We start from the raw sequence: 25,009 nt of genomic DNA on the forward strand, positions 1-25,009 counted from the left end.
TAACAGAATAGCAATGTCTTTTTCCAGCCTGATGGCTTAATCTTACTAACCACATAATATATGCTAGCTGGAGTTGGGACTATTTAATAAAACACTGGAATAAATTTGTTGTGCTTACATTTTAAGGAAATTAATAAAAGTAACTTCATCTGCAAAATTTAAAACTTTAAGTCTGTATGAAACAGCAGTGCAGGGATGATCACTAGATGAGAATGGATGTACCTCTATGAGGATCTTAGTCATTGATCACAGGAGCAGGTGTGCCAGGATTGAGGCACATTGTACTGGAGAGAAAGGCAAAGATATTAGCAGGATCTTATATTTGTCTGGGCTTTCCATGTTTGAGTCCTCTGTGTGCACATTTTTTCATTTGAGTGTAACAAGCCTCTAAGGCGGCAGGGCGGACACAGCCATCTCCATTTTATATAATAGAATGGATAAGGATCCTAAGACTTGGAGAGACTTTCCCGCCCAAGATCACAAAGGTGGAGCCCAGACCATCCACTCCCCAGTTAGTCACAGATCAGATATACACACACTTAAACGGACACAGTGTCTCCACAATTTCTATCAAAAGGGCTCTTTGGTAACCGGAAAGACGTCATGACTATTTTGTCGTAGACGGTGCTTCGGCCAAACCCCTCCTTCCTTTTCCGTTCACTGATCAGGGACCCAGAGTCCTCCCACTCCAGCCCAGCTGCGTGCAAGGTTTTCGCAGATAAATTACTTGCCAAGCCAGAGCTGAAAGCTAAAACATGTGATTATTCAAAAAACAGATGCAAAGGATAATAGAGGTTAATGACAGCTAGTCAAAGTACAAACCTTGGCGTTTCTCTGTCTCTTTTGGAAGAACAATCACAACTGTCATTTGACATTCATCAAGTAATTCTGCACTATTGAATTAAAGAACAAGTACTGGTTTTGAAATGGTTAAAAGATAACAGTAAGAGGGAGAGGAAAGCAAAGTTCCAACTCATCCCATACATCTCCTTTGGCTTCCTCGAAGGCGTCCTGGACTGGGGCCTGCGGGACCTGCCATTCAGGTTGCGCGTGTCCGGGGGCTCTTCATGGGAGCATCTTCCTTAAACACTTCAAGGGGAAGTCCGCCGCAAGTCCCTCTCTCCCAACATTCCAAGTTCCGACCTAGCTCTCCCCACCCTGCCCCCCAGTACAATTTCAGCCAATGCCTAATCGCCTCTAGTAATGTCAGTCACTCTTCTCGGCCTCATAGTGGGAGGGAAGAGAAAGCAGGTGCTTCCCGGCGGGCGGACCCCGCGAGGGCATGCCAAGTTCCCGCGCCGAACTCAGGAAAGTTGGGTGGACGCCTTCCTTCCTCCACGCTCCCCGGCTCTGCGGCTTCTTCCAGCAGCGCGCGTGGATGCCGAATAAAAGGCGGCGCGCAGGGCACTCATGTCGCAGAAACATACCCAGCTGCCTCTGGGAGCAGAGAACAGGTGCATTTTCTCCGACGTCCGGGAGCGGCGCCCGTTGCACCTTGCCCGCGGTCGCGCCCCTCGCGCCGACTCCCGCTCGCCCTTTGCGCCCCCGCCCCCCCCAATTCGGGGCGGGGAGAGGCGCGGGGCCACGTGTAATTATTGCCGGCGGGGCCCGCCGGGGAAGCGGGGGTGGGCGCGCCGGCGGGGGCCGGGCGGCGCGGCGCTGGCATAAAGGGGCGCTGCGCGGCGCCCCGGTGTCCGGCTCCCGCGCAGCATGCCCGCCCACGTCCCACCGCGCCGCCCGCGTCTGCGGACGCCACCGCTGCTGCTGCTGCTGCTGCTGGCCCTGGGCAGCCGCCGCCTGCGCGCCGAGCCCGGCGACGGCGCGCAGACCTGGGCCCGCTTCGCGCGTCCTCCGGCCCCGGGTGCCGCGGGGCTCTTACACGATACCTTCCCCGACGGCTTCCACTGGGCCGTGGGCAGCGCCGCCTACCAGACGGAGGGCGGCTGGCGGCAGCACGGCAAGGGTGCGTCCATCTGGGACACGTTCACCCACCGCCGTCCGGCGCCTCCAGGCGACGCCCCGGTAGCCGGCCTGCCGTCGGGCGCCCCGTCGCTGTCCCCGCCGGCCACCGGGGACGTGGCCAGCGACGGCTACAACAATGTCTTCCGCGACACGGAGGGGCTGCGCGAGCTCGGGGTCACCCACTACCGATTCTCCATCTCGTGGGCGCGGGTGTTTCCCAATGGTAGCGCCGGCGCCCCCAACCGGGAGGGGCTGCGCTATTACCGGCGTCTGCTGGAGCGGCTGCGGGAGCTGGGCGTGCAGCCCGTGGTCACCCTGTACCACTGGGACCTGCCCCAGCGCCTGCAGGACGCCTATGGCGGCTGGGCCAACCGCGCCCTAGCGGACCACTTCAGGGATTACGCCGAGCTCTGCTTCCGCCACTTCGGCGGCCAGGTCAAGTACTGGATCACCATCGACAATCCCTACGTTGTGGCCTGGCACGGCTACGCCACCGGGCGCCTGGCCCCCGGCGTCCAGGGCAGCCCGCGGCTCGGGTACCTGGTAGCGCACAATCTTCTTCTGGTGAGTTCGAGGGGCCAGGCGGAGGGCCATGCCGGGGAGAGGGCCACTGGAGACGTGAACCTCCGGTTAGATGAGGCTCCATTTGAGCACATCTGTGAGGTTACCTGGAATTCACACCCGGAGAGGAGGCGGGGGCCGGGGGGGCGCTGAGCATCTTGGACTTCCCTGGAAAGCGTGGAGTTGGGAATGGGAGGGAAGCCCCCGCCGTGGGAGTGCCTGTGATTGCCCTTTTGGGCCCATCGTCAAAAAGAAATTGGAATCAGTTTCTCCTGTGAGAAAAGGGAGCTCCTTTCTCTGAGGGTAGAGGAATTCCTAGAGGTAAGATAGGGAGGAGTACGAGCAGCCACGGGGAGCAATGAGAAAAGAAACAAGTTTGTTCGGAAGCCACGCAGATAGCGTTACTCTCTACTAGAATTTGTGGAGATGTCATGAGTTCAGTGTTAATCCAATAAGATCTGTCTTGCTTGTAGCACAAGTTCACGCTGCAGCAAATTTGAAGGTATTAAAATCGCATCTACTGCAGAGCAGAGTTCAAACTGTCTTTGGATGTTCTTTCTGTGGTAGGATTGAACACTACATCCACCAGCCTTACTTAATCAGCAGGGGTATAATGATCCCTCATAAAATCTTAAACAAAGCTAGCCGTAAAAGACAGAAACCACTACAGGGTGATACAGATTGGGTCCTACAACAACTGTATTCGCACGATGCTCTCTCCAATAGGAAGGATTCCTCAGGGATGAGATTATTAGCCTGACATAATTGATTTTAACACCCTTGTGCAAAAGGCTTAATACATTTTGACAGCGGGAAGGATGAATGTGCCGTGATAAAGTTGCCCCCCAAATAATTCTTTCTCCTTTTGCTCCTTTACTTAGTATTGAAGGTTAGGTCTCATCGATTTGAGGGTTCATTTATAATCTCAGTTATTGGTACACTTTGTACAGAATTTTGTATCATGAGAGAATATTTTATGGATATGTGCAAACATTTTAATAAAACTGTTTAAATGTATAACTTTTGGCACCACATTTTGGTGACTTGTGGGCCTACTGGAAGACCTATTTTTCTTTAAACATCTTTATTGGAGTAGAATTGCTTTACAGTGGTGTGTTAGTTTCTGCTGTATAACAAAGTGAATCAGCTCTATGTATACATATATCCCCATATCCCCTCCCTCTTGTGTCTCCCTCCCACCCTCCCTATCCCACCCCTCTAGGTGGTCGCAAAGCACCGAGCTGATCTCCCTGTGCTATGCAGCTGCTTCCCACTAGCTAGCTATTATACACTTGGTAGTGTGTATATGTCCATGCCACTCTCTCACTTCGTCCCAGCTTACCCTTCCCCCTCCCCATGTCCTCAAGTCCATTTCTACGTCTGTGTCTTTATTCCTGTCCTGCCCCTAGGTTCTTCAGAACTTTTTTTTTTTTAAGATGGAAGACCTATTTTTAAATTTAGAATTCAACCACATATTTTGAACAAAGTCAAGATGAAGACCACTTCTACACACTTTAATTGAAGCCATAGATAATTGAGGCAGAACAGTATTGGGTTATTGAGTTGACTTACTGCTGGAGCTGCTGGTAATGTTGTAATAATGGCTAATTAGATTGTATGTCAGCTCCACAAAACCTGTTTGGTACCACAGGTCATAAAAGAATGTTGGCTTTGTTTGACAAAAAATTTGTGATTCCATATTGAAACATATTTTTCATTAAGATACTTTAGAGCAGTGGTAATAAACTTTTTCAGTCTGTCAATCCTTGTAAGGAATCAGAAGACCCTAAATAGCACCTGTTCATGGTTGGTGATAGAAAAACTGGCCCTCTTTTAAAGAAAACATAAGCAAATTTCAGTTCGTACCAGTTCGTACCAGAAACAAGAGATATGTGGACCAACTGAAGGACCTAATAGACCATTCCTGCAAAATTACTACTTTAGATTTAAATCACATGAGTTCTATTTTCAGAATGCATGTAATAAACTCTGTGTAAATACAAAAGTTATCAATTGTTACAGCCACTTACATGATCATTTCATACATAAGATAAGGAACTGGGGCTGTAGGAGCTTTCTGGTACTCTGGTATTTTATTTTATTTTGATTCTAAGCTACTGATTTTTTTTTTTTTGGAGTACAGTTGCTTTACAATATTGTGTTAGTTTCTACTATACAGCAAAGTGAATCAGCTATACATCTACATATATCCTCTCTTTTTTGGATTTCCTTCTCATTTAGGTCATTGCAGAGCACTGAGTAGAGTTCCCTGTGTTATACTGTAGGTTCTCTTTAGTTATCTATTTTATACATAGTATCAATAGTGTATATATGTCAATCCCGATCTCCCAACTCATCCTACCACCACCCCCTCCCCCTTGGTATCCATATGTTTGTTCTCTATGTCTGTGTCTCTATTTCTGCTTTGTAAATAAGATCTATACCATTTTTTTCAAATTCCACATATATTACTCTGGTATTCTAAATAGTCAACATGCTTTTGATTCTTGTGCCCACTCTTGGCCTTTTGATTAACTTCCCAGTTATATTTTTGTATCCTTACACAAAAACTTGCCAAACACTAACCATCTTTCCCAGAAATGCAGTGGACTTTGTGTTCATAAGAAATTAGTAACAGGGGGACAGTTGGTTTTGCTGATGCTACAAACATAATTACAGTTGCTGTAAAATATTAATTTTGCTTTCGAATTTCTTTGGTTTGGAATTTAGTCATTCTTGTATCTTATGAAGAAATAAGTTGTCATGATCAAAAATGGTATCTTTCATTATTTCGTATGAGATATTTTCATTCTGACTTCAATACTCTTTCTTGGCGTGTGTGTTAGGGGGAGGGGGGGAGGGAAGTTTTGATCTTAGTTGAAAAGATATATTCCCCAGATTTTGGTAATGGAACATTTTGGTGATAGAACATTTCAGCTAGGGCTTAGATATTACTGGCAGGGGTCACTGGGCCCCTAGCTTATTCATCTGCGTTTGGGGATATGATGCTTGTGAAGGATAAATCTGGCCAACACACCTCCCCTGCCCCATTCTCTGCTTCCACTAATTTACAGGTGGACTAAGGAGACCCCCTGGGGAGACTGGAAATTTGAACACTGCCCCCCCCCCCCCACGCCGGAGGACAGGAGGCAGGCCAGACAAACTGCAGGATGAATAATGAGGTGGGGAGGCTTTGCTCAGAATGGAGTCTTCGTGGTTTTTTGCGGGTTTCTGGTGCTGAGGTAAACCTTAATAAAAATAGCCTCTGTGTGTGTGTATGTATGAGAGAGAGACAGAGACAGAGACAGACTGACAGCCAGAACTGAAAGGAGGATTTCCCTGCAGAGCCCTAGGAATCCAGACTGCTTTGCTCAGAGTATAACCCAGGAAAAAGACACCCCTCCTCTCTGACTTGAAGAGGGACTGCTCTGCCTTCATGGCTCTTGAAAGATGGTTCTTGATGGCCCCTGAAAAACTAGTGTTAAGGCCTGTGGTTGGGAGTCCAGCTCCAGCGGTGCCTCTGAGTCTTTGTTCTGCCTGTGGGTTTCTGACCGAGTTGAAGATAAACATGGGCCTCCCAGGGAGTCTTGCAAATGTCTGTAAAGGGAACCTGTGGGAAAAGACAACTTGTTTCACTTAAGGAGGTGGGGCTGGGAGATGTTACTTTGGGCATTTCGTATAGTGCAGACCTGACTGGTATTGAACATCAGTGCTCCTGTCTCAGCTGATCTGTCCACAGCATCTATCCAGCCACTATTCTCTTTCTTGCTACACTTCCTCAGCTTGGCTTCCAGAACCCAACTGTCTCTCCCTTCTCCTCTCAGCTCACTGGCGATTCGTTCCCAGTTCCCTTTGCTTATTCCTCTTCATCCTGCCTCTAAATACTGGAGTGCCTTGTGCTCCCTCCTGGGACCTCTTCTTAGATTCACTCCAAGTGAACTCTTTGAATACTCTATGTCCTGATGACTCCAAATTTTGAGTCTCCAGCCAGAACTTCTGATCTGAGCGCCAGACTTGGAGCACTTGGAGTGCCTTCTCCACTTTGATGTCAAATAGGCATGTCACATTTAACATCCAAAAACAAATTCCTGTTTTCGCCATCTCCATTATGGCAGCTTTGCTCTTTCAGTTGGTTGGGCCCCAAACCTTAACTTCTTCCTTTCTCTTACATCTTATATTCAATCCATCAACCAATCCTATAGCTCTACCTACCTTCAAAATGTATACAGAATCAAAGCACTTCTCCTTTTATCTATAGCTACAGGTCCAAGCCCCTATCAGATTCTGCCTGCATCACTGGAATAGCCTCCTAGCTGATGTCCTTGCTTCTGCACTTGCCCCTTGCAGTTTGCCATGATGGATATTCTCAAGGATATCATTATGTATGAACAAGACAAAGTCCCTCATTTATTAAAATCCCACTTCTTCTTCGAGAACCAGCTCACATGCTCCCTTTGGCTCCACACTCGAATGCCATCTCTTTCTCCTGTGGAATCCCACAATGCTTCACTCTGATGCCTCCTACCATACTTCTCCTTTTATTTAATCATTTGCTTCCTTTCACTAGCCAGGTAATTCCTTAAGTGAGGAAACCAGGTTCACTTCATCTATCCTAAAATGCCATCTTGCCCTTGGTAGGTGCTCAGTAAGTGGCTTCTGGCTGTTTAACAGCCTGACTCTGCCTTCATAAACTGATGCTCCTAGGATCTGCTCTCTTTGTCAGTCTTTCTAGCCATGTTCTTATGGGACAGGGGGTACTAAATTCTAATCAGATAGTAAGATCAGTAAATATAATGGGGCAGAATCTGACATTTTTCAGTAAAAATACAAGGTTCATCATTAAATGTATGACTCCATTGTAAAAATTTCCAAACAACTGAAAACTATCTACAGTCACTATGCAACATTATAAAAAAGTTTTCAGAATGGGAGGTGGGGAAATCCTCCTGGCTGGCTTTAGGAGCATTTATTGGAAGTGGCTTGAGTTTTCATTCCCCAAGTAATAGTGGAGGCAATTTATCTACTAGATACATGTTTAAATTATACATGCTATGTACTTTTGTGAAGCACTTCACCAATTTTCTCTCATTAAAATGTTTTTGGTACATTGCTGGAATAATCAACTGGGTTGAACGTTAATGTATTTTATAGACTACTGAATTCAATGGTGTGTTTAATCATAAATGGTTAAAATATCTCCTGAAGAGCTTGACTCACTCTTCTTTGAAGATCTGATTGAACACAGTATTTTTTGAAGGTCACAGTCAAGTCCAAGAAAAAAATTTACAAATAGGAAAAGAACTAATAAAATAATTTCAAAATCATAACAATGTTTTACAATGTCAGTTATTTCGAGTTGAAGAAAAGAGGGAAAATACAGACTACTAAGCATTCAAATAATGCCAATATACATTTCTTAAGTGAAAAATGAATGAATGCACAACTGTAGTACCTGAATGTGTAGTTAGTCATGAATTTGGCACACAGAAGTCCTCTGAGTTATCTTAATTTTTCAAACAATATGGTTGCTCCAAGCCAGAATTTTAAAATTAATTTGTACAAAAAGTGCTTTTCTTTCAACGAATGTTATCTTTTTAAGGCATAAAGGAAATTTTAGGTGTAGGAAGAGAATAAAGTACAAAATAAAATTGGGAGGACAAGAAATAAAGAGTGGGTAAGTAAGAATACATACTGTTACTGAATCCTTCAAGATCCACATCTTCTCAGGAAACTGCAAAGTGATACTTGTAATCTATACTTAAACTGATAGAGCATATAAAAGGTAGATTATGCTTATCTTGATACATTCTGGGTACAAAGATAATCTAAAGGATCAGTATAGCTCTTCTCCCTTCCACCTTGGGATAAATTCTTATTTATCCTTCAAAGACTTGACTCAAACACTCCTATTTTGCGATAACAGGCAGAGAGGATCATTTACTCATTTGCTACTCCTTGAGGTCAGAGACTGCGTATCATATTTCTTTTTAAATTTTTAGTGCTTATCTCAGTCCTTGAAGCAGAGGAAATATTCAATACAATTTTTAATGAATGAATAAAAATAGATGTAAAATAATTTTACTTCAATATGTCCTTTTTTCTTTCTTCTGAATTGAACATCTACAGTCTGTTTTCTCACCCAGTATCTGGGAAGGAGTTTTAAAAAGTGAGGAAGAACAGGGGGAAAAATTTCTGCCCAGATAGGTATGTATGTAACATTTGCACATTTACAAGGCAAAAAATATCCCCATTTTCATCCCGTGGACAGGGGAGGAGGGGAACAGGGGAAGGGGGAGAACGTGACCTTGTGAGTGCCTGACCTGGAAGCTGCATCATCTCTTCCACTCACCTCCCATTGGCAGGACTTAGTCACGTGGTGTAAGGAGCGTGGGAATTACTGCAGCTGCGTAGCCATGTGCTTAGCGAATCAGGTTGGAACGTTATTAAGGACAAGCATTCATCTCTCCGACACCGTCCACCTCTCAAATATATTGTGAAAATTAAAACAAAATCATGTATGTCGACATGTTCTGAAAAACGTAAAGCGCTCTACAAAGGTGAGGTATGAACTTTTATTGTCAATAATAATAAAAGCAAGAGTGCTTGAGAAGTGATTCTCTTGAGCTGTTTAGGTGAAAGGAATTAGACAGATGCTTTAGAAATTGTTGCCTCACTTAACTTCTTCATTCAGTGGGATAGAGTCTTAGCAATTATTTCAACAGCATTTGACTAAAGATTTTCAAATGAGTTTTGAGATAATTTATTTTACATAAAACGTATTACCAAGTACCTTTTCTTGATGTTTAAAGGAAATATACTAAAATTTATGACTGATATAATTTGATATATTGACTTAAAGATAAATATTTAGTGAACTTGCATGGCCCCAGTCCGAATAGATTTTTTTTTATTAATAACATTATTGTTTGAAGTATGGATGTCAGAACATCATCCATGAACCAGTATCATTTATAGTTTGATAAAATACTCAAAATAAACTGAAACCAGTACTATACATTAAGTTTAAATGTAATGGTGAGAAGATATTATTTGCATGTCTATAAGTGCACTACTATTTGATAATTAGAATGTTAGAATTAGAAGGCACCAGGGAAATCCCAGGTCAGATTTCTTCTCAGGACCAACTCCTTGCAGTGGCCCTGGGGTCCTCTAGCTTCTGCTCGACTATTTGCGGCAAGAGGAACCCAGCTCCTCTCAAGTTGCCCACTCGATTTTATCTTTTATATTGATTGGAAACCTGCCTCTGTATGGGACTCACCCGTGGTTGCCTCTGCCTCCCTAAATCTCAAAGAATAAAACAAATTGCTTTTTGACGAGACAGCTTTTCAAATATCTGAAAAGGCCACTATGTTCTTCCTAAATATTTTCTACTTTATTCACACTCATGGCTGCTCCTCCGAGAAGAATTAGAGGGAGCTGGCATTTAGTCAGGGCTCCTTCTTGGGAGACTGCGATGGGGCCGACAGGAATGTGGTTGAATTCTGAGAAAGCAAATGTGACTGTTGAGAGGGCTCTTTATCTTCTGACACTTGAGGAAAAGGTGGGGAGGGAGAGGGAAGAGTTGACCTTTCTATCTCCCCAGAGGGTGGGTCTTTGAGGAACAGAGAAGAACAGGGATGTCTGTGGGACCTGCCTGTGTCCATCGCCCTTACCAAGGGGCTGCAGACGGTGGGGATGACTGAGGACACCCAAAGTAGGAAGAGCGTTCTGGGCTCCGCGTTCTGGGAACCAGCTGTGCAGCCGGGCCCAGGTGCAGCAATGCACAGTTCATGTCATAGGATCAGTGCGTGGAGGGGCCGAAGCTCAGGTGGGAGAGGAGGGGAAGGACACGAAGCAGGAGAAGTGAGCCCAGACTCTTTGAAGGCTTCTTTTAAGATTTGATGTGCAGACCAAATTTCAGCTGCCCCAGATGTTCAGGGCACATTTCTTATTCTGGACACCAAATCCTGTCCCTGCCGTCCAAGACTGCATTCGCGGTTTTGGCTGTTACCTCCCTGCGGACTCGGATTAGTTTGTGGTCAGTGAAAACCTCTCAGGCTTTTAAATTTTTCCCCATGTGAATTGCTGTTAAGCCAGACTTCCCCTGTCATCTCCTTTTGTCACTTATTTTTGAACTTTTAATCGTATTAAATTTCATCCTCAATGTGTAAAGGTGAGAGGAGGATTACCACAGATGGTGGGTGGATGCTTCTTAAAAATTGGAAATAACCTAAATATACTAGGGTGATCTGTTAAAGGAATAGCAGTGCACAGGTATAGTGGAATAAATAGTATTCGGCCATTATAAAGTTAATGTATGGTGATTAAAAAGTTGCACATGGTATGTTATTAAGAGAAAAATGCCATATGATATATTATGCTTCTTATGTATCTCTGTTGTGTGAATAAGTGTGAATAAGTAGAGAGCACTCTATAGCTCTTTAGCTGTGCTGAGCTCTCTTCAGCCACTGTGCTTTCCCCCAGCTTCTTTCCTGACATGCCCAAGCCTAGATTTGATATACCTGCTTTCTGCTCCCATAAAATCCTGTACTGCCCTTCTAATAATACTTCACACATTTTATTGAAATTATTTGTCTTTCCCCAAAGACCTGAGCTTTGAGATGCTAGGAATCATGTTTATCTTGCTTTCCATTTATATCCAGAGCATGAATGAAAGAGTGCACTGGCTCCCCCCGCCCCCTCCCCCCCAAATGTGAAAGGGAAAAAGAAAAATGTTAACAGTGGGTTATTTCTGGATAGTGCGATTATGGGTAATTTTTTCTTTCTGATTATCTGGATTTTCTAATTGTTCTATAAGCAAAATGTAATACTTTTGTGATGGAGAAATCGTAAGTGGTGTTTCTGGGAAAAGATGGCTGAGTGAATTTACCCATCTAATTTATTTTCCCTCTTGAAACCCCATTAAACTTTAGTAAAGAAACAGTTAAAGCAAAGAAGGGGGGCGGCAAGGGGAGGGAAGGAGCAAAGGAGGGAAGGGTGAGGGAGAAAGACCCACAGTGATGGAGACAGCAGAATAGTAACAGAAATTTGGAAGCTGAGAAGCAGGTGGGAGAGTATTCCTGACTCAGCAGATCTGAGCAAGCTGACTGCTGAATTGGCTGTGGGAGAAGCCAAGAACCAATCCTACGATTGCAGAATCTTCCAGAGGCTCAGAGAATAGCAAGAGCAGGTACTATGGAACTGGAGGTGAAGGGAGTGGGTGCTTAAAATGAGAAGAATTGGTTGAAAGCTGCGTAAGAAACAACTAGATTTCTGGGTCTCTTCCCCCAATCCCGCCTGTTGGGCATATGCTGCTTCTCCACTCAAGGAGAAAACTCGAAGTGAACTTTCTGGAGAGTATAAAATGGAAAGTGTCTGGACTGAGGGACATCAGGCACAACTGAGGGCATGAGCACCACACTGAAAATAAGGACTAAGTGAACATATGCGACAAGTTTGAGACACCCACCCCTTCCCCAGACCCCTCCTCCACCCCGCTACCAGCTCTCCTCGCCCACCAGGCTCTCGGAATGTTGGCTGTGTGACTTCTACTCCCCAGGGAGGGACTGGAAGTGTCTTCTCCAGGGAGTCTGATGAGCTCATGCGGAAAGACCTAAGATGCTGATCCTAAAGGTTCCACAACAAATGGCAGAGACAGATCACTCCACAGTGAAGCTCAAAATCAACATGCCCCACCCACATGCTCAGACCTTCCAGTCAGGGTTTTTGTTTCTCGTTCTTAAACATGAGTAGACAATCAAGAATCAACAGGATCCAAGGAAAGCCTCTAACTTGAAAGATTGAGACCCACCTAAATAAAGAGGGGAAAAAACTCAACTTTCTGGGGCAAAAACTTGGAGGAAACTGAGAATATATAAGGAGGAAGAAAAGCTAAAAAGAAAAAGAGAAGACTCAGTCAAAAGATATTACAAACTTCTAGTTATAAAATAAGTCATGGGATGTAATGTACAGCATGGTGATTATAGTTAATACTGTATTTTGTGTTTGAAATTTGCTAAGAGAGTAGATCTTAAAAGTTCTCACAAGAAAAAAAAATTGTAACTATGTGTGGTGATGAATGTTAACTAGACAGGTTGTTTCACCCGAGTGAAGTGGGCGAGTAGGAGAAGTTGTGGCCCTGGGTGAGCATGTGCCCCAGGTAATTCTCTGTCAGGAGGGATGAGGTATGGTCCTGCCAGATTCTCCGATTTTAAGAGAAGCTAGAAACTCAGAATTTTGAGTGAAATTTCCTGAATTTTAAAGATTATCTCAAAAAAAAAAATTTTAAGCCTGACAAAGGCTAAACAAATCTATATGGATTTTGAGTTTATAACACTCGACCTATAGCATCTGGCTCATCTGAAGCCCTGACAGGAGCGTGACTCCACACCCTCCAGTGTGCCTCGTCCATCATATCTCCCTGAGGCTCTAGATGGGGGCTGTGGCCTCCCACTGAAGTGGTGAAATTTCCCCAAATTGAATGGTTGCATATGTTGAAGAATGTGGATTTTTGAGCGTGTTCACATTGGGTAGTGCCAGGGATTAGATCCTGCAATATTAAATAAATAATGGATATTCACTTAAACTTATTTTATTCGATGACATCAATAGGTCTCTGTCAGATCATTAGACAATCTACTTAATCGCAGAGAATACTCACACCCTACCATATTCCCAGGCCTGAGACTGGAGGCTTGCTTTCTGGAGTAACTGAAAGACAGGGGAGTGGAACTTCGGGGCTACATAGAGCAAAGACAGGAGTGAGACACAGGGATGAACACAGTGGCTCAACTGGAATTGGACCTACAAACTTTCCATCACCTCCCAGCAGCCTGATCACTCTAAGCAGATAGCATCTGTCTCTCCTGGTAGGGGAAGGGAGGGTATTCAGTGCCTTTGAACGGCACCAAAGTAAGGATCTCACCCACTGACATTGGGGGCTGGTCCCCTAATGAAGTGACTGACTTCCTGGCAAATGAGCATAGCTTGCTGCCTATAAAGTGTCCCCATGCCTATAATTTTGACTAGATTTTAAATACTTTTCTCTTAAATATGAATGGACAGCCAAGCATCAAAAGGTATTTGAGGAAAGTGTCCACCATGAAACAGGGAGAATAAAATAAATACACAGAAAAGCGAACCATGAAAAACACATTATGCAGGAAATTAAATACACACAAATGGAAAAAGGAACAAATCAGAGAATATTTAAAAATTCTTGAACGTCAACAATGTGACTGTTGAAATAAAATGTTTAGTAAAAAGATTGAAAGATACAGGAAAAGAAGTGCCCCCAAAGTAGTACAAAATGACAAAGAAATGGAAATATTAAAGAAAGGGGAAAAAGATTTAAAAGATGAAACATAAAAGTCCAACATCAAACTAATAAGAATTCAGAAAGACAATAAGGAAATGGAGAGCAGGAAATTATTAAAGAAAGAATATAAGAAAATCCTCCAGAACTGAGGAACACAAGCCTTTAGATTTAAAGATCCTTCTGAATTCCTAGCACAATGAATGCACAGTTATGTAGGGATTTAGAAAGCTTACCTTCTGATATGGTACTGGCACAAAAACAGAAATATAGATCAATGGAACAGGACAGAAAGCCCAGAGATAAACCCACACACATATGGTCACCTTATCTTTGGTAAACGAGGAAACAATATACAATGGAGAAAAGGCAGCCTCTTCAATAAGTGGTGCTGGAAAAAATGGACAGCTACATGTAAAACAATGAAATTGGAACACTCCCTAACACCATACACAAAAATAAACTCAAAATGGATTAAAGACCTAAGTGTAAGGCCAGAGACTATAAAACTCTTAGAGGAAAACATAGGCAGAACATTCTATGACATAAATCACAGCAAGATCCTTTTTGACCCACCTCCTAGAGAAATGGAAATAAAAACAAAAATAAACAAATGGGACCTAATGAAACTGGAAAGCTTTTGCACAGCAAAGGAAACCATAAAGAAGATGAAAAGACAACCCTCAGAATGGGAGAAAATATTTGCCAACAAAGCAACTGACAAAGGATTAATCTCCAAAATACACAAGCAGCTCATGCAGCTCAATATCAAAAACACAACCCAATCCAGAAATGGGCAGAAGACCTAAATAGACATTTCTCCAGAGAAGATATACAGATTGCCAACAAACACGTGAAAGGATGCTCAACATCACTAATCATTAGAGAAATGCAAATCAAAGCTACAATGAGGTATTACCTCACACCGGTCAGAATGGACATTATCAGAAAATCTACAAGCAATAAATGCAAGAGAGGGTGTGGAGAAAATGGAACCTTCTTGCACTGTTGGTGGAAATGTAAATTGATACAGTCACTATGGAGAACAGTATGGAGGTTCCTTAAAAAACTAAAAATAGAACTATCATACGACCCAGCAATTCCACTACTGGGCATATACCCTGAGAAAACCATAATTCAAAAAGAGTCATGCACCACAATGTTCATTTTAGTTCTATTTACAATATCCAGACCATGGAAGCAACCTAAGTGTCCATCAACAGATGAATGGATAAAGAAGATGTGGCACATATATACAATGGAATATTACTCAGCCATAATAAGAAATTGAGTTATTTGTAGTGAGGTGGATGGACCTAGAGTCTGTCATACAGAGTGAAGTAAGTCAGAAAGGAAAACAAATACCATATGCTAATACATATATATGGAATCTAAAAAAAAAAAAAGGACATGAAGAACCTAGGGGCAAGACGGGAATAAAGACACAGACCTACTAGAGAATGCACTTGAGGACACGGGGAGAGGGAAGGGTAAGCTGAGACAAAGTGAGAGAGTGGTAGTGTATATATGGACATATATACACTATGAAATGTAAAATAGATAGCTAGTGGGAAGCAGTCACATAGCACAGGGAGATCAGCTCGGTGCTTTGTGACCACCTAGAGGGGTGGGATAGGGAGGGTGGGAGGGAGACACAAGAGGGAAGGGATATGGGGATATATGTATACATATAGCTGATTCACTTTGTTATACAGCAGAAACTAACACACCATTGTAAAGCAATTATACTCTAATAAAGATGTTAAAAAAATAATAAATCCTACCTTCTGTGTAATCTTTCCTAAGAAGCTAATGGAAGGCATGCACCAACGAAATTACAGAGTAAGTAAATGGGAAGAAAACAGATGTAGAAAAGTATAGCTATAATCCATAAGAAATAAAGAAAAATTCTAGGACGAGAGCAGTTCTAGACAGCATCTCGTCCAGATGGAACCAGGAGGATGGAAGAATCTAGCAGAGAAGGGAGAGCTCTTAGTAAAAAAGTAGACTCAATAGAATAGAGGGTAGTGAATGTGATGGAGAATCACGAAAACATTAAAACACATAGGAAGTATTACACAAGTTTAATAGTGAGGTGATGATTTATTCAAAGGAAAATAAAAAGCTGTACAAAAAAGGAAATATTATAGTGTCCCATTTGGCTCTCCAGTGAACAATATTTATATGAGAACCTCGATGCGACTATTGGTTAATGATTTGAATAAGAACAGACCTTTGGGAGAATGAGGCAAGAAAATTGAGGGGTGTGAGAGAGCTAACTCTTCATTATGGTGAATTATTAAATGTTGGAAGAAGCATATTATTTAGAAATATGGTAGTAATTACTGGAAGAAACAGCTGAAAGTTCACTGAGGTTGTCTGCAGGGAGCAGAAGTGGGAGTTTGAGAAGGCCTGGGGAAGATGCTTACTGTTTTTCGTAAGACTTTGATTTTAAACTACATTAATGAGTTTATTTAATTAAAAATAATTTTGAAAAAGCCTGTACCATGAATAATGCTTTAAAGTTTCTGAAATGCTTTTGTGTATTTTGGGGGGCCGGTAAAATAGTTGAGAGGCTCAGATTTTAGGGATCTAAACTGCCAAGGGATCAAACTGGGATCAGAACCCAGGTTTTCCAGCAATCTTACCACTGGGCATATACCCTGAGAAAGCCATAATTCAAAAAGACATATGCACCCCAATGTTCATTGCAGCACTATTTACAATAGCCAGGACATGGAAGCAACCTAAGTGTCCATCAACAGATGAATAGATAAAGAAGATGTGGTACATATATATACAAAGGAATATTACTCAGCCATAAAAAGAAATGAAATTGAGTTATTTGTAGTGAGGTGGATAGACCTAGAGACTGTCATACAGAGTGAAGTAAGTCAGAAAGAGAAAAACCAATATTGTATATTAACACATATATGGGGAATGTAGAAAAATAGTACAGGTGAACCTATTTCCAGGGCAGGAATGGATGTAGATGTAGAGAACGGACATGTGGACCCAGCGGGAGAAGGGCAGGGTGGGATGAATTGGGAGATGGGGACTGACATATATACACTACTATGTATAAAATAGATAACTAATGAGAACATGCTGTATAGCACAGGGAACTTTACTCAGTGCTCTGTGGTGACCTAAATGGGAAGGAAATCCAAAAAAGGGGATATATGTATACGTATAGCTGATTCATTTCGCTGTACAGCAGAAACTAACACAACATTGTAAAGCAACTCTATCCCAATAAAAAAAAAAAGAGCCCAGCTTTTCCGAACCCCTGGTTGCAGTGCTCACTGCCTTACTGCTTGCTGTCTCCAGCCCACAGTTTTCATTTGTGTGTGTGCTGGTGAATGTCTAGACCAAGGGTAGGTTCCCTCCTTGTCACATCGGCACTCAGAAATGGAGGTGTCACGAGTGTACCTGGGCTGTGATCTCTGCGTATTCCCTGCATAATAACTTGCCCGTTGTGTAAATATTTGCTTGGTGAAGTAATGATTCCATGATAACTCAAATAATAGTCATGAAAAAGGCGCATTTCAATTCAGAGCTCTCATTTTCTTTCTTCTACACGATTCTCATTTCTGAAAAATTAAAGAAACCAAACAATCTTTCATGAGGAGTTACAGCAGAAACCGTGTGTGGATGTTTCCTGGTGTTTATTGCTACTCTGTGAGAAATAAGATGGGGGAATGAAAACCGCGTCATTCACAATTTGATTAAAAAGCTTTTCTTCTTTTTTTTCTTTTCCTTTCATGTTTAAGCCCTGCAGTTTTGAATTTTCCCTTTCTTCATAGAGGAAGACAGGTCAAGCAGCTATGATTCCAGTTCCCCATTCTGGAAACACCCTCACAGCTGTTTAATACATTTGGCCTCAACTCAACCCCCTGTCCCCTCAGTCACTGCCTTTCAGCCACAGGAAGGCCTTGCTGTTGTGCCTTGGGGCCCTTTTTTCTGGTTCTTCTCTCTGCCTGGAATGTTCTCCCCACCCCACTGTACCCCCAGATCCACAGCTCCCTCACCTCCTTTAAGCCTGTGCTCAAAAGCCACGTTCTCAAATGAGGCACATCCTGAACACCCCATTTAAAACGCTTCTCCCAGCACCCCAGACTTAGTGGGAGTAGAGGACCCCTTCCTGGCTCAAGAAGCACTTTCTGGGGGCCTAGAGAAGAGAGGAGTTCACCGAGTTCATAGGTACTGCAGCTGAAATGTGTGAACACGAGTTTCTTGGGTTTGGTTTTTAGCTTCAGAATAGAAGACCCTAGAAGAGCAATTAAAAAACAAAACAAAAGCAAACACACAGCCTCTGGCATAATAGTGGCTATTGAAAAGGCAGTCTTCGATTCCTTATGCAACCCCCAGACAGAAGCTCATTCTTTGGATTTAGTAGTTGCTCAACACTGCAGGGCCAAGAGGCTTATGCATGTTAATTAACACCCTTGATGAACATTTGTAAATGAGTCCCACCAAAGCCCAAGCTGACCAGCTTTCTTTGTGATAAAGAATAATCTTCGGGGATTATTTAAGATCACAAAAGGAGACTAAGGAAAAATGTTCCTAGACTTGGAAATGGGACAGAAGGATTACTGACGTCCTTCTGAGCAGCCTGCCTGGGTTAATCCTATTCTCTGATTCTGACTCTCTGTGGGTGCAGAAGGGAGTGTGTCTTTTTTAGATTTGTTGTTTACTGTGGATCAGGGTATTTTAAGTTCTATAAGGGTAGATATTAATGGAAATGATTCTTGCCTAATAGGAGCACATACGGATTTTGTCCTATGGAGATGGAAAATGAAAAGATTAAAACTACGGCATATTCAGTGAAAGGAAAATAAAGACTCCTGTGAGTGCTACCAAAAGCAATGGCATCTCCTCTCCTTGGCACCCAGGGCTCCCTTATTTTGTTCCCTTATTTTCACACCACTTACCATCTTTTAACATGCTTTTTAGTTCACGTTTGTTATGTTTGTTGTTTTTTTTTCTCTCCTCCTGCTGAGATGGAAGTTCCATGAGGGCAGAGGTTTTTGTCTGACTTGTTCACTATTGGATCCCTAAGTGCCAGAACTGGGCCAAGCCTATAGTAGGTGCTCAATAAATACTTGCAGAATGAAAATAGCCCTTAACATCGATCACTGACTTTCAAACTTTTCTGACCTTGACCCTGACAGTAAGAAAGGCATCTTAGGTGTTGACACATACACAACAGAAGTCTCACAAAACAATACTTACCCTTATGACATGTGGTGCACTCTGAATAGAATTAGTTCTATTTTATTTCCATTTTCAAAATTTCTGTGGCTATACATAACTCGATTTCACAGCTAGAATCTGTGGTGTGAAAAACTTTGACTTAAGACCATGTAGAAACTGCTACCACATAAGGCAAATGGGAAAAGGGGGGGAAAGAGGGGCAAGCAGATTACTTTCTATTATAGGCTATTCCATAAAACATATTTCCTGTTCCTGTACTCTTATCCTGTCTGACAACATAGAAGACCTTACACATCCACATGTCACTTTTTCTTTACTCGAAAAGTGTTCTCTCTTGCAAGGGAAATTGAGTTATTTCCAAAGCAAAGAGCTATGAATGAGCCTGGGAACTGAGAAATGATCTTAAAGTCTCAGAGAGAGTCAGTTGGTTGGCATCTGCTGTTGATAAGTCAAAGCAGGAGAATTAGGTGAGGAGGCAGAAGTAAACATTTAGAAAGTAAAGGTGACTGTTATGGAAGAAAAACACTTTTCTCAATTTTGTTGAAATCAGAGAGTAGCCGTTTCATGAGGGTATTACAGAATTACTTTGGCAATTATAGTGATAAATGTTTACTGAAAAGAGCCTGGTTGACTGATGAAACTTAGGATGCTTTGGCTGATCTTGGGAATACATCCTTTATCTGAGTCCTTTATCTTCGTGTCGCTTTTTCTCATCTAGCCTGATGTCTCCCTCCCTGTTCCTTTCTCGGCTCTCATTTTGTTGCTATTAGAAAAACAGGTGCAAAAACCAGGAATTGGAACCCCTCTGTGTCTCCGATAACGTTGTGATTAATGGACCAGACGGATTCTGGTCACAAGCCAGATATTTTGTTAACAACCTAGCATCAATGATTTGGAAGGATTTTCATAGCAGCATGATTTAGTATTAAATAGAATGATTTAACTGATGTTGATTAGTCCTGTACAGATAAATTAATGAGGCAAGAAACCTAATCTCTGATTTATTGATGTATTTACCAAGAGTGAGTTATGAAATAATTTTTACTTCATTTGAAGGAACTTTTTATTCAAAAATGAATGAGTAAGGCCTTTTATGTAACCTTCTTTGGAAAAATCCAGACAAAATGATCATAAGTAACAAAACTCCAAAACTACACCATGATTTAAAAAAAATCTACCTTGATCTGTACCTTGCCTAGTTGTAAAAGCATTCCTTTGAGTGAGTTCTTATAGAATCTCAAACTTGGTTATATGTGTATTAGGAATTCTATATTTGCAAATGACCAACCCCAACTAAAACTAGGTTAAAGAGGAAAAGGGACTTTATTAGAAGGACACTGGGGTGGGTCACAGAATTGGCGAAGAGCTCCAATGACTTTGGGAATAGGACTTGCAAATCACCATTCCCTTTGAGGAGGGCAATCTTTCTCTCTCACTACACACATGCGCATGTGAGAGCACTTTCCAGTAATCATCACCTTTGTCCAGGACCTTAATCATACCTACATTTTTTTGGCAGTAGCGTTCCAACTTGCAGCATCCAGTTGTTCACATTTTAATCCATTCTGCAAGAGATGATTTTGATTGTATGATTTTGATCCTCATTGTCTCAGAAGTTTATGCTCACCTGTTATGATCTGTTCTATCAAATCCAAATAATTTTGCATTCAAAAGTTTTCATATTCTGGTCCCACACTTCCTATTGTAAACTTATATGCCAAAAGCCACAAAGTTTTAAACGCTTTCTCTAATTAGGCTAGTATCATTATTTTTCACAACACTGAATACATTCTTATGTCTGTGCCTTTAATCATAATTTCCATGCTTAGATACTCCACTGCCCTCCCCAAGCACCAGCCACATTCCACTATGAGGATATTTTTTTTTTTTTTTTTAAACATCTTTATTGGGGTATAATTGCTTTACAATGGTGTGTTAGTTTCTGCTTTACAACAAAGTGAATCAGCTATACATATACATATGTTCCCATATGTCTTCCCTCCACTATGAGGATATTTTAAATGCTTGTTGCCCCTATACCACTTACCCCAAATGTGGCCCAGGCTAGAAAAGAGATCCTAATTGTTTGGCTTAATACATGGATCTTAGAGTTTTGGGGTGAATTCCAGATGATCTGATGAACTACAACTTGGTCAAAAACATTTTGATGGAGAATAATGTAATGAACTGGATCATTTGGTCAAAAATAAATCTCAGTTGCTAGACTTTCTGTATTAATAATTTTGTTTTTCTGTGAATCTTTTAAGCATTCCTAACTTTTTTTTCCCCAGAAATTATGAGGCTAAAATGTAAGAAACTGTTCTTCCATGTTTGTGAAATTTTGGAGCAACTGAAATGTGTGACAATAGGAGATTAGTAAATCAATAAGTAATTGTTGGATGGTGTGAGATAGAATTAGTTGGAACAATCCAAGTCATCCATCTTTGTGCAAAACATAGCTAAACAAGCAGGACAGACATCATCAGTTTAGAAAATAATCTAGTAAATAATTTGAAGCAGAAAATTCCCAAAACTTGAAAATTTCAGTTACTTTTATTATTTATTTTATTTTTCTTATTAGAAAAGCAATGCATGCATGCTTATTACATAAAAGTTAGAAAATCAGAAAAGCAGAACAGCATTAAAAAATGGCCATAGTCCCACTCAATAGAGATGACAACAATTATCCTCTTGGTACAAATTCTTCAAAATGCTGTCCTATGTATATTTATTTTATAGATGTGCATATGATTCCATAAATTAGGTAATACTGCTTATGATTTGACTGTAGCTAACTATAATTTATTAAAGTGATTGATTTATAGCCAACGATTAATTTGTTCCATTTAACCCCTAATTTGTGAGTTATTTCAACTAATCCCTATTGTTGGCCTTTTAGATTTGTTTCAAGTAATCTAAGAACTATGACTGGCACATAGTAGCTACTCAATAAATGTTTGACTAAAAGAATAAGTAAATGAATAATCTCATGTTGTTGGATGTTCAGATTGTTTCAAGTCAACTCTGTTGTTGATGGAGAGTGTACAGTCTTGATGAAGAGCTGCCAGTTTATGAAGAAGCATGACATCTACCCCAACTGTATTTGTGCAGAGAGCAATGGGAAAGGGATGTCTACTGTGTCTGGGGAGCCAAACAAGGCTTCACAGGGGAGATGAGAGTGGAGGTGAATTTGGAAGGAGAGAGAATTTTTCAGAGAATAACTGGGGAAAATAGCAGTAAGAGGAAGCAGGATTAATTAGGGACTCCTTGGAAGAGGCAAGTGTAAACAGAAGGCAGGGAGGGATAGAGATGATAGAGGAAAAGTAGAATGTCATTACAGAGTTGATAGGTTGTCATCCAAGGTACGTACAGACTTGGGTGAGGGGTAACAAGAAATTGACCTGACAGTAGCAAAAGAGCAGGGTTGGGGAGCAATGAGATATACATTGATAGGAAATTGTTAATTTGTAGGAGGCTGTAAGGCTTGGTGATCGAGCTAGAAATTCTACTTATTTAATTGGCTAAGAAGTACAAAATAAAGTCAAGCAAGCCCAGCTGCTGCCTAAGTCCATGATTTTTCTGACTGGGTATCAGCGAGGGTGGACATAAGGCCCTGGGCATAGGTTGGGGCCTGGGTGATAGAGGCAGGTCCCAGGCAAATTTTGAGGAACTGCACACAGAGATTACTGGTTATTTTTGTAGATAAAAGTCATAGGGGCCTATTTTTTTGAAATTATTTGTGTGCTCTATTAGGTGGTTATTTTGGGGGAGGATGCTTGAAATTCTTTCTGAAGGAACTTTAGTTTACAATCCATGGGGCTGTGCTGATAGAAATAAGAGGAATAATTCAGCCTACAGTCATGAAATTTAGGCTAGTTGGTGTACTTGTGTAACAGCCCAGGGCAGCAGTGACTTTTAAGAAGGTCTCTAGATGTGTAATCATGATACTATCCTTGAACTTGTGGTAAGAGGATGCCAAAGGGGAAAAAAACCTTCCAGTGCTCTCTGAAATTTATCTAGTCCTTCGACCTTTCTCAGAAGACTGCACCTTTATTTTACAACTAAAACAACATCTTGAGGGCTCTTTTTGGGTAGGGAGTAGACACAAATTAGCCGTTTGAATGATATTCTGTTTATGGGCTGCATTTCAGTTCTTTTACCATTGGTCTCAGTCCATTTAATTAAGATTATTTGTAGGATTAAATTAATCCTTTAAGAATTATTCCATTTCAAGTTTTTTAAAAATCTAAAGAATGATTAAAAAAAAAAGTGACCCATTCACTATCACCTTTGAAATACATTTGAATGTTTAATACCGTCCATGTCTTTTCCAACTTCAGACTCAGTTACCCAGCTGCCAACCAGGCATCTTCATTGGGATGTTAAACCCATGACCTAAACAGAACTTGATCGCTTCCCTTCCCCAGTCCCTTATTTTTTGCTTTCTCTGTTGTCCTTGATTCTTCCCCTCACAAGTCATATGTAACATCCAATTCATCAGCAAGTTCTACTGATTCCACCTTCAATGATAGCCTAAATCTGGCCCCTTCTCACTATCTCCTTTGGTCCAAACCAACCTCATCTTTTGCCTGGACCATTGCAACAGCTCCCTAACTGGTCTTCTTGCTCCCATCTTGCCCTCCTAGAGTCTGTTCACCACACAACAGCCAGTCATCTTTTAAAAATCATAAATCAAGTGACATTACCACCACACTTGAATAATAGACATAAATGGCCAGTCACAATTCTAAGTGCTTTCCATATATTAACTTATTCAATCGTCATAAAGATGTGAACATAAGGTGCTATTGTTATTCCTATTTTCCAGATGAGGAAACAGAGACACAGAGAGTTAGATTATGTGTCCAAAGTCACACAGCTAATAAGAGTACAGATTTAGAACAGTCTGAGTGACTGTTGTGGTTTTAGTTTGTATTTCCCTGTTGATATTGGTGTTGAGCACCTTTCCATGTGCTTATTGAGCATTGGTGTGGATGCTCTAGTGAAATGTCTGTTCAAATTTTTTGTTCATGGTGGGGAGGGGGGTGGTTTCTTTTTTATTATTGATTGGTAGGAATAGTGTATTTACTTGGATATAACTCTTTTGTCATTTACATATTTTTAATATTTCCCCTCAGTGTTTTTTCTTTTTGTTAACTTTTGATGAGCAGATTTCAATCTTGATGATGTCCAGTCTATCAGTTTTTTTCTTTTATGATTAATGCTTTCTGTGTTCTAAGAAATCTTTTCCTACTCCAAAATTAAGAGGCTATGTTTTGTTCCACAAGCTTTATAGTTTTAGCTTTTACATTTGGATCTATGAGTTATCTCATATGAATTTTTATGCACAGTGTAAGGTTGAGTTCACTTTTCTCCATATATTTTCACAATTGTTGCAGGAGAATTTGTTGAAAAGTCTTTCCTTTTGCCATATAAGTGCCTTGGTACATTTGTTGGAAATCAGCTGGCCATGGGCTTTAAAAAGTCTCTGTTCTTCTCCTTTGATCTATTTGTCTATCCTTATGCCAATATCACACTGTATTGACTATTATGCTTCGACTTTGTTCTTCCTTTTGCAGAGTATTTTAACTGTTCTAGGTGCTTTGAATTATCATATACATTTTAGAATCAATTTATTAATTTACACAAAAATTGTATTGGGATTTTGGATGGGATGGTGTTGAACCTAGAGATCAACTCAGGGAGAACAGATAATTTAACAAGGTTGAGTCTTACAGTCCATAAAAATGGTATCCCTCTCGCATATACATTATTGATACTATGTATAAAATAGACAACTGATGGGAATACACTGAACATAGCACAGGGAACTCTACCTAATGCACTGTGGTAACTTAAATGAGAGGGAAGTCCAAAAGGGAGGGGATATCTGTATATGTCTGGCTGATTCATTTTGTTGTGCGGTGGAGGCTAAAACAACATTGTAAAGCAACA

General features: G+C 41.4%; 1 protein-coding gene across 1 annotated transcript in view; it reads left to right on the forward strand.

The window, feature by feature from the left end:
- Positions 1 to 1,710: 1,710 nt before the first annotated feature.
- KL (klotho) overlaps positions 1,711 to 25,009 on the forward strand; it is a 36,744-nt gene continuing 13,445 nt past the window's right edge. Inside the window, exon 1 of the mRNA XM_065896212.1 lies at positions 1,711 to 2,526. Coding sequence (XP_065752284.1) covers positions 1,711 to 2,526 — 816 coding nt within the window. The remainder of the gene's footprint in view (positions 2,527 to 25,009) is intronic.

The sequence above is a fragment of the Phocoena phocoena genome, chromosome 18, assembly GCF_963924675.1.
Source record: "Phocoena phocoena chromosome 18, mPhoPho1.1, whole genome shotgun sequence".
NCBI classification, from domain to species: domain Eukaryota; kingdom Metazoa; phylum Chordata; class Mammalia; order Artiodactyla; family Phocoenidae; genus Phocoena; species Phocoena phocoena.